Here is a 20,954-nt window from a genome sequence, read left to right on the forward strand (position 1 = left end):
CTACAACCTATGCCCTTACTGTGTCTTCCTGCAAAGCTCTTCCCACTGAAAAATACTTGTGCCTGGCTTACCTCTTTTTACACTTCTTCAAGTGGCCTTTTGCCATTTGTTACTGCTGATGCTGCAGCTAGTAAGACCAGAAGAACCATGTCTATGGTATGTAGTTTATATTATACCAAATTTAAATGTTTGTATCTGTATGTGTTTATATATCTATTTGTAAACTTAAATATATATATATATATATATATATATATTACACATCGTATATAAGTTTTTTTCTTTCATTTTTTTGTTATGTTCATTTATTTTGAGAGAGAGTGTGCATGCACATAGTGGGGAAGGGCTGAGAGAGTGGGGAAGAAAGAATCTCAAGCAGGCTCTGTACTGTCAACACAGAGCCTGACGCGGGGCTCGACCGTACAAACTGTGAGATCGTGACCTGAGCTGAAACCAAGAGTCAGACGCTTAACTGACTGAGCCACTCGGGCGCCCCAGGAATTCTTTATGGAGATGTAGGTTTGGCAAAATCTCTGAGGAGTGAAAATACATCCCTTATTACATCACTATAAAACTCTGATTAATTTGTAGACTCATCAGAGATTTAACAAACATTTTAAGTATATACACTAGACAGGTTTGGTCCTAGATTTTTCATTTAGGGACTTCTCCTTTTTTTGGCATCTTCTAGTCCATATATCAAGAGACTTCTTGATTTGCATAAGTAAAATTTGAACTCTTTTAAAGCATATCTTTCAGAGTGTAGACTTTGGATCAGACAGACATGGTTTTGAATACTTGCTTGGTTATTTAACAGCTGACCTTAAGCAAGTTACTTAACCTCTCTGATCCTCAGGTTCTGCATTGCCATAATACCTACCTCTCAAGAGATGTGCAGATTAAGTGAGGTAAATCTATATTAACTTTTTAAGCAGGACCAGACACATGATAAGTACTTAGTAAATAGCAGATAATATTTTTCAAAGATGCTTATTTTAAAAATCAGAAGGATTAAGTATTTTAAAAATTACTTGTCTTTAATAAAAATATGGGGTATGTTAGTATGTTTCATACCCATTCAATTTATTTTTTAAAAATCATTTTTGGTTCTCTATCTTACCTGTCTCTTTGAACATGGTAAGCATTGTTATCTTAAAGTCTTTGTCTGATAATTCAAATATCTGGAGTCCTTATGGGTCCTTGTTGCCTTGTTTCTCTTGCCTTGTTTTTGTTCATTTTTGTTCTTATATCTTTTTGATGCCTGGTTGTTTTGATTATGTTATAGGCATTATATTTGTAGAATCATTATAGAAATAACTTGATGTTATATTTCCTCTGAAAGAGTCACATTTGCTTCTACTAGACACCTCAAGACGCTGAAAATACTCTGGCATCGCTTAATCTAAATAATCTGTCATCTTATCTGGGCTTGAGATGACTCAAAGGTTCAAAAGCTGCCATTATTGCTTCAAATGTATTTCTTATGCCTGGTGTGCAGCCTGTTGGTGTCTCAGTCCAGAGCCAGGCTATCCCTCGTCTTTACCCTCAGCTGTTTCCTCAGGAATCAACACACTCCCTGGGACTCTGTCCTGCCCCAGGTCTTGGCTTGATAATTCCTTGATGTCCTGTTAGTTATCAGGTACCATCAAGTAACTATTTTCTATACTTTATCTAATTTTTCTTTTTGTCCTCAGTAGGATTGTTCCAAACGACATATTCTATCAGGAAAATGAGTTCAGGAAATATTTCATATGCTAAAATACTTTCCAAATTGGATACTATATATTTTGTATTAAGAAAAATTCATTGGGGTGCCTGGATGGCTCAATTGGTTAAGCATCTGACCTTGGTTCAGGTCATGATCTCACAGCTTGTGAGTTTGAGCCCCACCTCAGGCTCTGTGCTGACAGCATGGAGCCTGGAGCCTGCTTCAGATTCTGTGTCTGCCTCTCTCTCTGCCCCTCCCCACCGCTCGCTCACGCTCTCTGTCTCTCAAAAGTAAATAAACATGTAAAAAAATTTTTTTTTTAATTTTTCTTAAAAGAAAAATCCACCTGAATATTTTTAAATGAAAAATCATACCATAAACTTTAGGAAATAAAATCAACTTCTCTTTTTTTAGCAGAAATAAAATTGAGTGTAAATAGCCACCAAATAGGAAACTTTCATCTAAAATGCATTTTAAGCTAGTATTTAAGTATCTGAAGTTTATACTTTTTCCCCCTTAGATTTCCAGCTTGCTCAAAGATATTAGTGCCTTTGAACTATTAATGTTAGTTCAGATTGATTATTGGCTTTATAATCACTATCTTTTTTTTTTTTTTTTTTTTTCTAAATACTCTTAGGACATTTTATTCACTATAGCCTAACCTTGAGGCAAAAGTTCTTATTCTGTCTTTCTATCCAATTTGTATTTTGGATATTATATTGTTTTACTAATTGTATTGTTTCCCTGAGGCATTTAAAGGAGAAAGATGCAGTTTCAAAAATATAAAATAAATTTGTTCAAGTTCAGTGTTTCATTTTTTCCAGGCAGCATCCAGATTTCCTTAGTTCTTTTTAAATGCCATGTCATCAACATGTTTTTCATATCCTTCTTGCTCTATCTTAATGTAGTGTATCGTCTCATTTCTCCAAATTATCATTTGCTTCTCATTCTACCAGGAAGTGTTTTGTCTTTATATAATTTTGATAGCGACAGAGTAAGTCAGTCACTTATTTTCACAGATTTTCGAGCAGAACAAATCATTCAAAATTTTATTCTAAAGTGAAGACCTTCCTCAGAAATCCTATCATTGTCATGAATAATGATCTATTGATTTCACTTGGCAGAACACCTAGGATTTTATTTTAAAACTGATATTACTTACAGATGCTTTCATTTTTTTTAGTAGTAAATTTATAATGCACTTTCATTTTTTTTAGTAGTAAATTTATAATGCACCTAGGTAAAAATCCTATCTTTAGAATTGTACTTTGAAATCCAAAAAATGTCCTTTTCCTGTCATTTTAAGTGTCTCTTTCCAAAGGATACTTTTAAATTTTTACTCAGAAGATACTGTAGTTACTTTCTTTGAGAAATGTGAGGGTATATACTTGGGGTTTTGTTAGCCAGATATATTTAAGGAAAAGGATTTAAGTATTTAGGAAAGTACTATTTCTTAGTATTATGAGTAAGTTCAGAAATGTGTTTTATGCTAAAGTTCTGAGTCATAGAACTTAATAATCAATGAGTATAAGTTAACACAATACGAGGACACTGTTCACCCAGCACATTGTCAGAAATTAGAAAATTTAGTAATACCTCCTTTAGGTGAAATTGTGAAAAAACAAGTCAACTTTCATATCCTGCTGGTGGGAAGATAAACTGATACAGATATTTCTTTTTTTTTTTAAGTGTTTATTTATTTGAAAGAGAGTAAGTGCACACATGTGTGTGTGAATAAGCAAGCGGGAGAAGGGAAGAAAGAGAGGGAAAGAGAGAATCACAAGCAGGCCCTGTGCTATCAGCATAGAGCCCGATGTGGGCCTCAATCTCATGAACTATGAGATCATGACCTGAGCTGAAATCAAGAGTTGGGCACTTAACTGAGCCACGCAGGCATCTGATATAGATGTTTCTGTATGTTAAAATAAAAAATAAGCAAACCCTATGACTTAGAAAGCATACTTCAGGAATTTACTCTAGCTTTGAAAAACACTTGTCTATATGTAATGGGTATGTGAGTGAGTGTGTGTGTGTGTGTGTGTGTGTGTATAGTGTGTATATATACATGGTTGTTCGTTACACTATTGTTTGAAAATCTAAACACAGTCTAAAATATTTAACAACAGAGAACAGCTAACTCATTTATGCGGCAGCTTCCAAAGAATGTTAAAGATATGACAGGAAATTATCCTAAATCTTCAGTATACCATACCATCAGTGTCCATTGGACCTAATTTCAGCTTTTGAGTTTCTTAAATGTCTTTCAAAGAACAAAGAGAAAATTCATGTTTTTTTAAAAAGAAGAATAAAACTCATTCTGTCTTGCATTTACACTATGGGTCCATTGGACCCTTTTATAAATATGAGATGTATTTTGAGATCTTTAATGATTTTATTTTTTCTATATCTGGAATATCTTGCTATTTCATCATCCCAGGAATTACTTAATTATTGTTTATTGATTATTTCTACTAAAAAGTCTAAGAAAACCAGAGAATGGTAATGCAAAGGTGAGATAGAACTCACTATCACACCATCCTTCAGGGTTCTAATTGTGTTGCCTGAAGTGCTGCATCATCCTTCAGGAAGTTACAAAAAGAATGGAGATAACACCATTATAGTCGGCTTCTAACTTTCTTTGAACATAGCTGAGAACTCACAATTTTTTATTTTTCACCCATAATAGCAAAAAAAAGTGACAGAAGACATTTCACAATTATTAATCAAAAGATGAATGTGAAGAGAAAGATAGTGCTCTAGATACTAATGATGATAATGAAATTTCTTGTATAAACCCAATCTCAGATTATGAGTGTTCAGATGACAGTATCCTGGATGAATTTTCCCAAACTCAAGAATCATTATGCGAATATATTTTTCTAAGGTCAAAGTGAAATGTGCTCTTTTCCAGTCAGTTATTCCATAGGCAGCACACATCATGCAATATTTGGTGACAAGAACCTGATCCATCCTGTTTTTCCAAAAGGACATGTAGTAGTTTCTTTTGTCTTTTATGAAATTTGTGCCCTGAAGTTTACTTGATACTGTTTGTAGGTGGACAGGTGCTTAAGGTAGAAGACTGAAAGAAAATAGATGATGTGAAATAAAAATATGACTTGATTGACTATTCTGATTTGATATTTATAAATATAAAACTGAAAATTTGTTACAGTTGTGGAGCAAAGAAGATACCTGGCCTCTCCTCAACAAAACTATAAGCTTTAAAAGATTTCAAAAAATTCAAGTATTACATTTTGTCCATGCAAGTTGGGGAAGAACCAAAAATAATGATAAGCCAGAACATTTTAGAAACGTATTGAAATCAAAAATTAGTATTTATGAATGTCTGTTGTCCTAGGTACATGCATGGTGGTTGGTGAGCAATTAGTTACATTGAGAGTGTATTGTCCGTTCCAAGTATATATGCCTTTATGCCTTTATGTGGAATAAAAATATGAGATTTGCTCTAAGTTCTTACTAAAATTCCCCCTCCTGCAAATTATTTGTAAAATGACTGTATTTGTAATGACTGTACATTTTGAAATGTACTTTCATTTGTAAAATGAGAGTATTAAAAAAAAAAATAGAAGAGTCCATTGGTGAATAGTGAAGCCAATGTTTTTAGTGTATATTGAGTGTTAAGGGGGGAAATGTAGTTGTAGAAATACACATTACAGTATGATCCTGATTTGTTCTGCTTTTTTTTTTTTTTTAAAGAAATCGCAAACAAATGCACTGAGTGTATAAAAACCTAAATGCAGAGAAGAAAGTTGGGAAGGATAGATACCACACTGATCTCAGTGGTAATCTCTGGGAAGGAGAATGAGAGTAGGGCAGTGCTCATGGGGGATATGATAAATAGATAAAGCTATAGATAAAAACAAAGTCTAAAAGCTTAAAAAACAAGACCAGCAAGGCAAAAAAATAAGTTTTATATCAAAAAAAAGTGAAAGATACCAATGACCCTAGAAAGATGTTTCAGTTGAACAGAATATAAAAAGTTTAGGTCTCCCAAGTCCAGCACATAATATAATTTCTACTAATGTAATAATTAAATCTGGACTAATTTTCAGTGATAGCCTTTATTATGCTTATTACTAAAAATGATTTAAATAACACTAATCTGAACTGTAACTTTTAGTAATGAAAATATTGGTCTTAGATAATATTAAGAAAATAAAAATTAAAAAAGATCTTGTAAAGTAGACTTCAGCATTAGAGCTACTGTAGGACTCTGCTGAAGTTTGTCCTTCAAACACTGTTACAATAATTGTCCTCCTAACTCTTATAGTTAAAATTTAACTTTAATACTCAAAGCCTTATTCCGGATGTGTTCTTAAAGTCTGTTTTGTAAGCGAGAACTTAGAGATTTTTTTAAAAGGCAGTTTTCATGCCTAGTAAGTTGAAACATGCTTCTTTTTGCAGACCAACTCTACAAGAAGAAAGGAAGATCATGATTAAAAATGGCCGGCACCCTGTGATTGACGTGTTGCTGGGAGAACAGGATCAATATGTTCCCAACAGTACGAATTTATCAGTAAGTACCATGTGATGCCAAATGAGTAAAAGATGATAACACGGATCCAAACTTTTAAATACAAAATAAGTATTTTTCTGATTTACACAGATTTTAACTGGTTTTCAGCGTTAAGTGTGGTAATCTTGGGCTCTACTTTTATATTCATCACCACATATGGAATTGGTGACATTTTCAATGAAGGATTATCCTTAAGTGGAAAGATGTAGCAACTAAATGGTTAATCTTAAGTTGTTATCCTAGGTAACTCCTAAAAATATTTTTCAGTTATGAATGCCTAAATATGCTAATAGAGTGGAATCATACCATGGTTTTGCAAATTCCTGTTTGTGTTTATCATTGTATGCTTTGACCTATGTTTCACCATTTTAAAATGTTCTGTGAAAGAATTAGAGGTGTTTCAGCTCATTTCAGTGATGAGAACTTTTGTCATATGGGCTAGAGTTCTCTCACAGAACATAAATGATCCTAAAGATTTCTTCATTTAATACATACTTACTGCATTCCTATTTAGCTTCAGTAGCAAAGCAAGTGTTAGGACAGAGAGTAGTAAGCCAGACAGAGATACACACTCCTCTAAGGGAGCTTGTGACCAAGCCAGAAGGTTGTCCTGCTGTTATAATAGATGATCTAGGAAACCAGGTGGTCCCAGGAGCATGTAGCAGGTCAGCCTAACTTATTATAGGGGGAACATTGAGCAAGGTTTCCCGGGGATGAGATACTAACTGAAGAGGGAGTCAGCATAGGCCAGAGAAGTAGAGAGGAGTATACCAGGTCAAGGAACCAACATGGGAGAGGCCAAGAGTGAGGCAGAGCAGGGTGAATTCAGGGAAGTGAAAGATGTTGAGTAACCTGGAAAAGTGAGTATGAAGAAAGAAGGGTTCAGAAATAAGGAAGAGGCCAGTTTGCTTGCATGCCATATTAAGGAATTTGAATTTATTCCTAAAGGATTTAGAATACTAGCAAGAGAGTGATTAAAACTGGGGAAAAAAAGCAAACTTATGGGAGGGAGGGTGTGCATGTGTGCCTTGCCTTTGTGTGTGTGTGTGTGTGTGTGTGTGTGTTACATAGAGTACACTGTCAAAGGTAAAGCCATACACTAATTAAAGTGGTAAGGGTAGAATCACATTACTGTGATTGCAGTAGGGAAAAGAGGATAGTGTGGACTGAACTCAACTTCAGTTTGTACAGAGATGACTGCGTGTTTTAAAGGGAGAGTGAGGGACTAGGAAAGAGGAATGGGGTGGGTAGTGGAGGGGGTGTCCTGCAGATTAAAGGGAGTAGAAATTGGAACAAGCAGGGAAGGGGATTGGTTAATGTGAAACCTATCTGGGTTTATTAACTGGCAGTTGGAGCTTCTACCCTCATACGGGGAGTGGAAAGAAAGGGAGAGTTGTCTTCTTGAATGTTTGCATTTCAAAGAGATGACTCACCTTGAGAAGACATTTCTAGGTGGTAGAAGATTTACATCTCAAAGGGGCAGAGAATGGATTTCTAACTAAGCTTTCTGAAGGAATTGCTCTCAGAGGAGGTACAGGGGCCTCTCTGCTGGTCATCACCTTTTGGCTGGAAGAAGCAGTAAATTCTCCTGGCAGTCTTGTACTTTTTCAGGTAGGAACTTTAAGAGGGTTGGGGTCATCCTAAGAACATGGCCTTCAGCTGCAAGAAACTGTGCTAGTGTTTATTCTGGTGTCTTAGTGGGGTGAGTAAACAAAATCATTTGTGCTGAAAGTGTGCAGTTTTTAGAAGCCATGGTTGAAGCCTAGTGGAGAAGAGGGCCCAGGAGGAGCCTGACTACAATTTGTTCAAAGTGAGAGTCTTGGTCAGCATAGAGTGAAATAATCTGGTGATGAGATCAGTGAATTACTGTAGGGAAGAGTTCAGTGAGAGAGGTTGTATCAAGGAATGAAATGCCTGACTTTAAGATTTCAGAGATAGTGCTCTTCTGGGAGATGGCAAGCCCTAGGTTTGGCCGTGGAAGGTGGGTAGCAGAAGTGGAGGTCTCTGGAGATGAGATCAAGGAACAGAGTTTGGGAAAAAGTCATCCACATGAGTGTTGAAATCATCTAAGAGAACAGCAGCATTTTTAGGGAAAGCCAAAGGTGTTCCAGGTGCCAAAGATTCCAAGGGATGGAGACTGGTGACAGGGAAGTTTGTAGATGCCTGCAGTGAGGACAAGCAGAGGTGGTAAAGTTCTAAAGAAACACATAAGAACACATAAGGGAGAACCTCTGAACTCTGAGATGTGTGTGGCAGGATGTGGCCGAAAGTGCAGCCTCCAAACGAAGTGAACAACAGCCAGGTTTCAGTTTAAGCCTTTTTGAAGGAGGTATTAAACAAGAAGGTTAGAACCACAGAAGGGCTTGGGAATTTTTCAGAGTTCATTGGGAAAATTGGAATGTAGCAGAGCAGTTAGAAATTAGGTCAGAGAAAGGAAGTCCAGAACAGCAAGGGAGTTGGGAATATAACAGAGTATTCCCTCTTGGGCTGTGAGCAAGGGTGACAGAGATATGCACATGGTGAATTTGGCTGGCCCCAAGTGTGGTAAGTGAAAGGAAATACTTTGAATTACATTAAGTTTAATATTACATTTTGATATAACACACAGACTTGTTGGTAGTGTATAATCTGGTCCGCAAAGTCTGTAAAGTTGTTCGTTCTCATTAGGGAATTTGTAAATTGCTTAAGTTATCAAGCCAAGTTAATACGTACTGATGCTTTATTGACTTAAAAGAAGAATGAACGTAAGAATTTCTTTTTCAGTTCCCATAATACCAGTGGGGGTATAGCTTTTCTTGAGAAAGTAATATAGTTGTAACATTTAATACCTTGGTTTATATTTTACTTATAAATCTCTTAAACATTACTTCCTGTTACTGTCTCCATCTCCCAGCACACCAGCCAACTCAAACGCAATCCCAAGTATGTTATCTTCGACATTGATTTTTTTTTGTTTTTTTCTCTTTTTCATTCTTTTTTTTTTCTCTTTCACATTATTTTAAAAGTATTATACTGGGGCACCTGGGTGGCTCAGTCGGTTAAGCGTCTGACTTTAGTTTAGGTCATGATCTCATGGTTTGTGAGTTCGAGCCCTGCATCGGGCTCTGTGCTGACAGCTCAGAGCCTGGAGCCTGCTTCAGATTCTGTGTCTCCCTCTCTCTCTGTCTGTACCCCGCTCACGCTCTGTCTCTCTCTCTCAAAAACTGAATAAACGGGAAAAAAATTGTTTTTAATGAATAAAAAATGTATTATACTGTTTAATAAAGCAAGATTTGAGAAACTAAAGTAGCCTTTTACCTAATTACAAAAATGTTTTAAGGAAACATTAAAATTTTATATTTAAATTTTTACAAAATAAATGGAGAGATTTTTTTCCAGTAGGCACTTTAGAATATTCCAGAATATTCATTTCTTTTACATATGCTTTTTCTAACTTGAGTAGGAGTTGATATAGAACTGTTGCTATGGTGAAGTGCATTCTATTTTGCAGGGTATAAATTTATATATAGGGATAGTGTTGAAAAAGAACTTACTATGTAAAACTCAATTTAAAATAATTTATAGGTGTTAATTATAAAATATAGCCTGAAAATAATTTCCTGAAAGTCAAATGACATTGTTGCTTTTGATAATCATGTAATTTTAAGAAATGGTCTTTTGTACATGTGATTATAATATACTTTTCTGGATTCTGTCTTATGTGAACTTATTATAGTTCTTCTGAACAAGCCAACTTTCTGCCTACTTCTCCTCTGCCAGTTTGAAGAATACTCTTTTTTTCACATTTCACAATTTTGCATTTATTTATGAATTTTTATTAGCATTATTTTGTGAATATTTTGTTCTTAGAGATTTTGACGCACTTTGTGTCAGTATTGTGCATGATATCAGGCTTATAAAGAAGAAAGAGACAGACTACCTCCCTAATGTGGTGGCAGACATATCAATTACATTAACACTAATAGAATATTTAACACAAACCATGAGGGAACTAACAGACTACCTGGTAGGAACATTGGCCCCAAACTTGTACAGGCATTTCAAAGTAAATGGTATCCCAATGGTCATTCAACAGACTAACATTTATTTTCTTGACCTGCTGTATATTAGCTTTTATAGAATACAAAAATATAGCAAAGAATTAAATAGAGAGGAACTGTGACTCTGAGGTGTTTGGGTAACATTGGGTGAAGATCCTAATGTGAAGGTGAATATGAAGACCAAGAGAAAGGTCTGAGCTGGAGTTAGGGATTTTAGGATGATCATGATGTATGCACAGGAGTTTAGATTCTGGATCTCTCAGGGAAATTATGTAACAATGTAAAGAAGGCTGATGAAAAAAAAGCCCTCTCAGGCGCTAACACTGAAGGAGTAGTTTCACTAAAAGCAGGTTTAAGTGAGGACTTTCTAAGAATCTTTTAAACATATTTCCCCTACCTTACTTTCAGAATTCAGAGTTCTAGTTTAGTCACACTTGCTCCAGTGGTAACCAGATGCTACTGTGTATTTCTTCCTATCCTGTGACACCTAGCTCTGCCACATCTTCTAGGAAACCTTGGTTTGACTTCTCCAAGCAGAATTGAAAGGAATACTCTTTTAAATCCTCTTTTTGTTTCCCTTCCCGATTCACTGCATAATCTGAGTGTTTGTGGACTTAGCAGCGCTGGATTTCCCCATGTCCATCTTGCCCATCTCCAGTTCATTTCTCCATTCTGCAGCTGCAGGGCTTTTCCTAACCTGTCCTGTCACTCTCGCACTTAAAATCATGCTTAAAATTCCAGCCATGTAGTTCCCAAGTTACCATGCCTCTGGGACTTGGCAGATGGCATTCCCTCTGCCTAGAATGTCATCTTTCCCCAACACCATCCACTGCTGCCTCACACACACCCACAACCCACCCCATCCCGCCCTCCAGCTCCTGCTGTTCTTGAAGTCTTGTCTTGGATGTCACTTTCTGCACTGAGCCTTTCCTAACCACTGCTGGGTTAGGTATCTCATCACTTACCCGTTACACTCTTATTTCTCCCCATTTTAGTACTTACCCAGTTAATTATAAATGCTTTTGTATGTGGTTCCTAGTATACCGTAAGCTTCATGAGAAGGGAATAGGCTTCTCTGGTTAGTTGTAATGCTGCTGTCAGTCACAGTTCTCTGGCATTTAGCGGGCATCTAATCATATTTGTTAAATAAACAAGAATTAGCTATAAGCCTTGAGCAGTCTCCAAATCTCACTCTAAATTTTTGCCCTTTTTTCCCACAAAATGTTATTTTTTAGGATGTTGTATGGGAATATCACAATTTCCTGAATAATTATACTGTAGAACTAGAAGGGATGTTAGGGATCATTTCGTGTAACCACCTCTTCTTACTTAGGAGGAAACCAAAGCCCAGAAAGGGGAAGTTGACTTGCCAGAGGTTACCCAAGTTGAGTACTCTTGAACTATTTCCCAGAACACAAAGTATTGTCAGGCAAGCCAATGCTTTTTAATCTTCTTCACTTTTTCACTGTCTTGAAAATGATAAGGGTATGGTGATAAACTGGAATGAAAGGAAAAGGAAAATGTTGCTCAGAGCCAAAGGAGGTTGGCCCAAGGCTCTGGCAACCCCAGCCCCAACTGCCACCTTGAGGATTAGGAGGTCAGCTTCTTAGCATACCTGTGACCCATGAGGCAGACCAAGACATAATGTGCCAAGATAATTCTGCTTGGGAAATGCCACTGCAATCCCGTGCAGTCTCAGCACTGTTTATTTATTAAACCAAATGACTTTCTAATAGATGGATTTTTGACAGCAACTGAAGTTGGAGTTTTAGTTGGTTGTTTTTTTTTTTTATTTTTAATGTAAGTAATATAAATTCCCCTTATTGGGAGAGGGAAAGGGAAAATTGTGGTTCAGTGTTTCTCAGTTTGTGGAAGGGAAGAAAATGAGTTGAATGTGCAAAGCAGGAAGGTTCCCAGGAAATACTTGAACCCTGTGGATCTCTGTAGCCCCAAGGGAAGTCCACAGCCCAGCGGTGGTGGGTGGACACTGAATTCCCAGTGACAATCCCTTCTCCTGAAATCAAGAAGGGGCTTTAAGCACCTCAGCCCCTAGCACTGTGTGGCACATAGTAAGTGCTCACACATTTGTTACATGAATGATGCTTGAAAACAGTAAAGATGAGGGTGTACTGGAGGGGAACAAGATCACCAACTTCCCATTTCCTTCCTTCTCCCAAGATAAATACTTCTAGGTACCCTAGAAATACTTGCTTTGACTATATAAAAGACTGATTATACTAATTTCATAAGCTATTTATTGACTCTTTGTACCTAATTACCAAGCAGAGTAGCAGTAATGCATACCATAAAAATATGTCTGAGCACTAAGCTTAATTTAATTCTGTGCCTGAATTATTCTCATAGATTTTGCTATAAATGTGATTTTTGTATAGTATAATCATGGGATCATACTGTTAAAAAAAGAAAGTAGAGGAAACATTAATGGCACTTGAACATTTTTTTCTGTTACTTCTCACCCCTGGTACCCATTTCTTCCTGCTTCTGAACCACTGAGATAAAGAAGGATATTTTATATAACTGATGACTTTTTAATGGGTTCTGACCTGGGCTTCTCTCTTCCTGTCCATAACCCATCTCCATTGATTGAATAAGTACTCATTCCTTATGACCCAAAAGATACTACTGCCTCCTCAGAGCTTTCATCATTACTCTGGTCAGAAATAATCTCTTTTAAAAAACTGAGAACAAACTGAGGGTTGATGGGGGGCGGGAGGGAGGGGAGGGTGGGTGATGGGTATTGAGGAGGGCACCTTTTGGGATGAGCACTGAGTGTTGTATGGAAACCAATTTGAGAATAAACTTCATATATTGAAAAAAAAAGAAATAATCTCTTTTATCCAGGCATTTTCTTTGTTTTGTTTTTAAAACTCTTACCACGTACCACTTGTTGGTACATAGAGGTAGTGGGAGAGTGCCTAACAGTGATTGGAGATGTAAATTCCAGTCCTGTTCTGCCGATGTTTTGCTATCAGCTTGGATAGACCACTGTTCTCTTCATCTATAAAATGAGGGGATTAGGTTGAGTAACAACTAGCTCTTAGTGGAATATAAATTGGGCAGCATCCAGGCATCAGAAGGATTTGGACCCTTTCCTCAGCATCTCAGCTTATAGTCTGTACTCCTCTCCAGCCTCATTATCCCCTTCTGTTTGTAGTTCACCTTGGGTTAAAAGTGCAAGGATTTGGCTAAGAGTTTGTCTGGAGGAGGCTTTCGCTAGGGAGTCTCTTACTGTAACCTGTTATTGATTGACATTTTCAAGGAATAAAACACTTTGAAACTGCCAAACTTTTTCAGCAGTTTGCAACTATTATAAAAATAGTTCTACCATGAGCCTTTCTTGAAGATAGATGTCGATATCGGTACCTGTCAAGGAAAGAAGGCTTTTTTGTAAAAAGCAGCTAATGCCCAAGTCTTGGAAATTAACATGTGACACTTTTGGTGTTTTATTTATTTAATTTTTTTTGCTATACACCTCCTGACTTTAGCACTGTTCTGACCATCATTTTAGTGTATCCAGTGATGGACCCACGGATGCTGGCCCTGCACCAGAGTAGCCCTTGTCCTGTTTAGCAGTGACTGTGACTCTCTGTCATTGAGTAGGGATCCCCTATGAGACATTTGTCCAGAGATGATCTTTACTTAACATCCCAGTTCTGCTACTTAGTAGCTGCGTGTTACTGGACAAGGTACTTAGAGTCTCCTGGCCTGTGTTTCCTTGCTGTAACATGGAAATACAGTAGTACTATCGTTATCCTGTGAGGCTGTTTGTTGTAAGAGCTAAATGAGATGGTGCACATCAGGTCATCAGCACAGTTATCTGTGGCACTTGTTAGCTGCAGTGTTCTTATGGTAAACCTTAAAACCTTTTATGTTTTCATCTCCGCTTCGCTTCTCTTTCCACAGAAGACAGAATTCAGTGTGGAAGTTGACTAGTTATCTCAAAACTTACTGGTTTAGATTCAGTGTTTGATTCTTGATATCCACTGCTAGGCTCTTACTGACTGATGCTATCCAGACAGACATCACCAGTACCAAGGTAAAAACTTGAGAGATTGAACTTTAGTCTCCCCAAAGGTTCATCGAGGCAGTAGATGCCATCCAGAAACATAGTCCCCATGGTGGAGTACTTCCGTGTTTGTTTACTGTCTTTTATTCATTCAGCCATCCATCTGTGATTTTCTGAGAGCTTGCTCTGTGTGCAGCATCACGCTCAGTACCTGGCATAGGTCTGGGCACCATCTAGGCTGTCCAGTTTGATGTGTTCTTGGTAACTTCAGTAGGTTCCGGAAAGGGTAAAGAGTTTTTGCCAATTTTCAGCTTCTCGCTATTCTCTTGCAATGTTTCCTCATCCTGACTGGTTTTCCAGATAGATTTAAGGTGTTTTTCATATCTAGGACCTTTTGATGTGTGGACATCAAAGGACATATGATCCTTGCTGAAAGGTAGATGCATAAAATACATGTGTGAGATTTCTTTTTTCTTTTTTTAATATTTATTCATTTTGGGGAGAAGGTAGGGGAAGGGCAAAAAGAGGGACAGAGGACCTGAAGCGGGTTCCCTACTGAGGCTGACAGCCGCGAGCCTGATGTGGGGTTCAAACTCACTAAGCACAAGATCATAACCTGAACCAAAGTCAGACACTCAACCAATTGAGCCACCCTGGTGCTCCAGGTGTGAGATTTCTTGATCATTTCCTCACTAACTAGGTTATCTTGGGAACTGTAGAGGACAGGGAGTCCCATATTCCTGACTAGTTTCCAGAGAGAATGCACATGATTTTTTGATATGTCAGGGTGGTGAATATCCCTGTTGCAGTGCCTTTCACACAATAAATTCATATATTTGACCAGTACTTATTAAGTGCCTTCTTTGTAGCAGGCCATGTTGTATTCATTGGGGATGAGCAAGATAACCTAGTTCCTCTCATGGGAACTAACTTTCTAGCAGTGACGCTGGTAATAAGTAAACAAGAAAATTAAGGAAATTTCAGAGAAGGGTAAAAGATATAAAGAAAATCAAATGGGTGTCATGATAGAGTGTGACAGGGCAGAGGGGCTTAAGTAGATTGAGTGGTCAGAAAAGGTCTCTCCTGGGAGTTGATGTTTGAGTTTGGACTTGAATGACAAAAAGGATCTAATCAGGGAAGAGCACCCCAGATGCAAGGAACTATGGAAAGGCCTGGACAGCTTGGCACCTTCCAGCAGGTGGAAGAAGAGCATAAACCCAGCCTGGCTAGTAGTAAGTGAACATGTGGAGGGTGGGAGGAGACTGGGCCAGAGAGGCAGGCATGGCCTTTTGGCAGTGGTGTGGAATCCAGGCTTTATTATTAGAACACTGGGGAGCTGTGTGAGGGCTTTTTAGCAGGAGACCAATTCTGTTTTCATTTTTTAATTTTTTTATTCATTTTTGAGAGACAGAAAGACAGAATGTGAGCAGGGGAGGGGCAGAGAGAGAGGGAAACACAGATCCTAAGCAGGCTCCAGGCTCTGAGCTGTGAGATCAGGTGAGATCATGACGTGAGCCGAAGTCGGACGCTTAGCTGACTGAGCCACGCAGGTGCCCCTGTTTTCATTTTTAAGACCATCACTCTGACTGTTATGTGGAGAACGGACTGTGGGCAGAGAAGCAAGAAGACCAGTTGGGATCTACTGCAGTGGTCCACCAGGATGGTGGCAGTAGAGAGGGGACAGGTAGTATTTATGCATCTCAAAGTCCCTCCTGATTCTCCACAGTGTCTTTTTTACATTAGTGTTTACTAGAGTGTGCCCAGTGTATAATTTAGCTCCCATTGGAGGTATAAATATTAGTGCTTATTGGGAAGGCAGCCACTTTGTCACCTAAAAATAGTTAAGTGAGTTGAAAGCATTTCATTCCTTAAAGCCTCCAAGTTAGTTCTCACCTGAAATCTTCAAATCCTGGATAAGCCTGGAAAGTTCACTTTCACAGAAGTGACCGCAAGTCTGGGGCGCCTGGGTGGCTCAGTCAGTTAGTCATCTGACTTCAGCTCAGGTCATGATCTCACGGTTTGTGAGTTTGAGCCCTGCATTGGGCTCTGTGCAGGCAGCTCAGAACCTGGAGCTTCTGATTTTCTGTCTTCCTCTCTCTCTGCCCCTCCCTCTACCCCTCCCCCACTTGCATTCTGCCTCTATCTCAAAAATAAATAAACACGAAAAAAAAAAAAGAAGTGACCGCAAGTCTCACTGCGGTCCCTGTGTACCATTTCCCCCAAGCACTTCGGACAAGTGAATTCCAGTTTCCCCTCTTCAGTTGAACACAAAGCCACATCTCCAATGTCATACGCCTGAATTTGGACCTACTATTTTTCAGAGAATCATAGAACTTGAAGGTGAGAGATCATGTAATTCACCCTCATTTAAAAAAAAAAATTTTTTTAACGTTTATTTATTTTTGAGACAGAGAGAGACAGAGCATGAACAGGGGAGGGGCAGAGAGAGAGGGAGACACAGAATCTGAAACAGGCTCCAGGCTCTGAGCTGTCAGCACAGAGCCCGACGCGGGGCTCCAACCCACGGACCGTGAGATCATGACCTGAGCCGAAGTTGGACGCTTAACTGACCAAGCCACCCAGGCGCCCCAAATTCACCCTCATTTTAGACACTAGGGAACTGAGAGCTACACAGTTGCACTGACCTGTCACTACCCTGTCAAATTTTTTATTCTCATTGGATGAGAAAACTGAATCAAGCACTAAGTGTAAATGCTCTTTTCTTTCAAGGCTTTGGAAGGAGTACGGTGTCTACAAATAAAAGGTGTGTAGGAGTACCTGGGTGGCTCAGTTGGTTAAGCGTCTGACTTTGGCTCTGGTCATGATGTCACGGGTTCGTGAGTTTGAGCCCTTCCTTGGTCTCTGAGCTGACAGTGTGGAGCCGGCTTGGGATTCTCTCTCTCCCTCTGCCCCTCCCACAGTAGCGCGCTCTCTCTTTCTTTCTCAAAATAAAGAAACAAAAACTTTAAAAAATTACCTTAAAAGTCTTTAAAAAGATAAAAGGTATATATTTTTATTGTTCTTACAGCTTTCCTAAATTATTAAAAGAATTTTTTTTTTTTTTTTTTTTTTTTTTTTTTTTTGCCTGTGCGCATCCATCAGCCCCCTTCATTGTTCATTGAGTTTGGTAATTGCACTTCAGGCAGCTCCACCAACAATGCCTTAATGGTTCGGGACCTCATCATGGTGCATGTAACCCATCTGTGGGTCATTTCCCTTGTGTTACAGTCTTTTACTTTCTATTATATGTTTCTCTTCTGCTGTTCTTTTTTTATGTAACTATGCTGGAGGTCCAAATAACAAAATGTCATTTGGAAGTTATATAAATTTTTCCTGAATCTATAAATCAGTTTATAAGAGCTATTTGATGATTCATGATGATTATTCATGAAATGAATAATTAAATCTTAAGATAATTCATTTAAATAATTTTTAGCTAATATTTCAAACAAATGAAAAAGTGTAGAAAACAGTATAATAGACACCTGTTTACCTTTCACTCAAATATCATAGAGAATGAACTTTCGTAATATGAACGAGATTTATTTAAGGTAAATAAAATGTTACAGATATAGCTAAGGCTTCACATAATTGCTATTTCTTTTTCTCCCCCTTCACCTCCTCTTATTGGTAACCATTATCCTGATGTTATTTATTATCCTTGTGCAAGGTTTGTATTTTGTATATATTTGTATTTTAACTGTATATAATTTTGTGTGTTTTTAAAATGTACATAAATATGGCACATTGCACCTATCCTGTTGTATACTGTTTTGTAAATGATTGTTTAATAATTGTATAGAATACATCTCATTTTCCTGATGATACATTCTTTCCATTTTTTGTCTATTATGAATACAAACAGTACTAGAGTGAACAGTCATAGAAATATCTTTCTGAGTACTTGTGTATCTTTCTAGGGTAGATTACTAAGAGAGGAATTACTGGGTCATGTAGACCAGTATACGCAATCTTTAAGCATTTCCAAATTGTTCTCCGTATCCTTGCCAACATTCTGCTTAAATAGACTTTTAAGCCTTTTGATGATCTGATGAATGTGAAAGCTGTCTTTTAAAAAATATTCCTTCAAAAATTTTCACCGTTAGTATTTCTTTATTCCTTCATTTGAATGTTAGGAATAGCTTGTAGGTCCCTTGAAAAATCCTGCTGATTTCGTTTTCCTTTTCCTGATTAAGAAAAGTTTTCGGCTTTGAGTGTTTCTTTTTCTGTAAATATCCTGTTTGTGTCCTTTGCCCATTTTTTCATTGTTTTGGTGTTATTACTGTGTAGAAGTACTACTTCTTTATGCCTTTTTATTTTGTGTTTGGTGGCTTAATATAATTTTTTAAAAAATTAATCATAGTCTTTCCTTTTATGATTTATATTGTTGTGTTGCTTTTCCTATTTCTTTCAGTAAATCATTCTCTATCTTGATGCTATTAAGCTGTTTTTCTATGTTTTCATCTAAAAGTTTAAGGTTTGCTTTTCACAATTAATTCCCTCATCTAGATTTGATTTGGGGCCACTGTGTGAGTTTCAGGCCTACGTCTATTTTTTTTCACATGGGTACCCAGTTGTCCCACCGTTGTTTGTTGAACATAGCATACATTGTTTTTGCTGATTTATCGTCCTATTTCTGACCTATACCAACTCATTTGTATTTTTTTTGTCATTTTCTTTTAAAGTTTTGTTGACAATTTTTCTTGGGGTTGTCTTTCTTTTGATTTGAAGTTTATTTTCTTTATTCTGAGAGAGAGAGAGAGAGAGAGCATGTGGCAGTGGGGGGCGGGTGGTGAGAGAGAGAGGGAGGGAGGGAGGGAGGGAATCTCAAGCAGGCTCTGCGATGTCTGCACAGAGCCTGAAGCAGGGCTCAATCTCATGAATCGTGAGATCATGAAAACCAAGAGTTGGACACTTAAACACCTGAGCTACCCAGGCACCCCTGATTTGTAGAAGTTCTTTATGTATACTGGATTTGAGTCTTTGGGCAATATATAATCTATACATGTAATCTGTGTTGTAGCTTTTCATTTCCTTAATGGCATCTTTTGGTTAATAGTATTTAGTTTTGTTTTTTTTTTAATTTTTTTTTAACATTTATTTACTTTTGAGACAGAGAGAGAGACAGAGCATGAACGGGGGAGGGGCAGAGAGAGAGGGAGACACAGAATCGGAAGCAGGCTCCAGGCTCTGAGCCATCAGCCCAGAGCCTGACGCGGGGCTCGAACTCACGGACTGCGAGATCGTGACCTGAGCTGAACTCAGACGCTCAACCACCTGAGCCACCCAGGCGCCCCTAATAGTATTTAGTTTTAATGTACTCCAATTTTTAAATCTTTCTTTAGAGTTAATTATGATTTATGCCTATTAAAGAAATCTTTCTCTACCCCAAGGTCGTATATTATTGTCCAGTTGTTTTATTGTATTGTATTGTATTGTATTGTATTGTATTGTATTGTATTGTTTTTTTGGCTGTCAGAGCTATAATCTACCTGACATTGATTTTTGTTTATGTATGATGGAAGTTAGGAATCAGGATTTCTTATTTTTCTATATGGACATCCTTTTGACCAAACCCCAGTTATTGAAAAGACCATCCTTTGTGTACTTTGCTACAATGTCACTTTTGTCACAAATCAAGTAACTGTGTACACATCAGTCTGTTTCTGGACTTTGATATATTCTACTATATGTCTTTGTGCCAGAATCACACTAATTTATTTATTTATTGTAGCATTATAATATTAAGCCTTTCAGTCCATGAACACAGTATATTCTTTCATTTAACTAGGTCTTCCTAAATTTCTCTCAAAAATGATTTATAGTTCGCTGTGTAGAGGTCTTGGTCATTTTGTTAGATTTATTCCTAAGTATTTGATTTCTTTTGATATTGTGGTAAATTGTATCATTAAATTTCTTATTTTCGGGGTGCCTGGGTGGCCCAGTCGGTTAAGCGTCTGTCTTCGGCTCAGGTCATGATTTCACCGTTCGTGAGTTAGAGCCCCACGTCATGCTCTGTGCTGACAGCTCAGAGCCTGGAGCCTGCTTCAGATTCTGTGTCTCCCTCTCTGCCCCTCCCCCGCTCACACTATGTCTGTCTTTCTCTCTCTCACAAGTAAATAAACTTTAAAAAAAATTTAAATTTCTTATTTTCAATTACTTACTGCTGAAATCTAGAGATAAAGTTTTATATTTATTTTATATAAAGCTCTTGTTTAATTCATTTATTGACTATAATAATTTTTATAGATTTCTTTAACTTTTCTGGGAACATAATCATGACATATAGGAATAATGAGATTTATTATTTCCTTTCTAATAATTATACTTTTTATTTCCTTTTCCTGCACCTGCCCTTTTTTTAATGAGTAGATACTGAATTTTATCAAATGCTTTGGAGATCGTCATCTGATTTGCCTCCTCTGTTTTCTTAATGTGGTGAATTATATTGATTGGCCTTTGATTATTAAACCAACCTTATACTCCTTAAAAACTCTAAATTGTTTATATAATATAGCTTTGGATTGGTTTAATGTATATTCATCCATATATACATAATAGATGAAATTGGTCTGTAGTTTTTCTTTTTTATTATGTTCTTGACAGGTTTTTGGTATCAAGATTGTGTTGGGGGGTGCCTGT

The 20,954-nt window shown here is 37.4% G+C and overlaps 1 protein-coding gene across 1 annotated transcript in view; it reads left to right on the forward strand.

Annotated features, from left to right (window-relative positions):
- Window positions 1-20,954, forward strand: part of MSH3 (mutS homolog 3) — a 187,079-nt gene that overhangs the window by 124,263 nt on the left and 41,862 nt on the right. Inside the window, exon 19 of the mRNA XM_049649725.1 lies at window positions 6,134-6,245. Coding sequence (XP_049505682.1) covers window positions 6,134-6,245 — 112 coding nt within the window. The remainder of the gene's footprint in view (window positions 1-6,133; window positions 6,246-20,954) is intronic.

This window comes from Panthera uncia, assembly GCF_023721935.1.
Source record: "Panthera uncia isolate 11264 chromosome A1 unlocalized genomic scaffold, Puncia_PCG_1.0 HiC_scaffold_17, whole genome shotgun sequence".
NCBI lineage: Eukaryota > Metazoa > Chordata > Mammalia > Carnivora > Felidae > Panthera > Panthera uncia.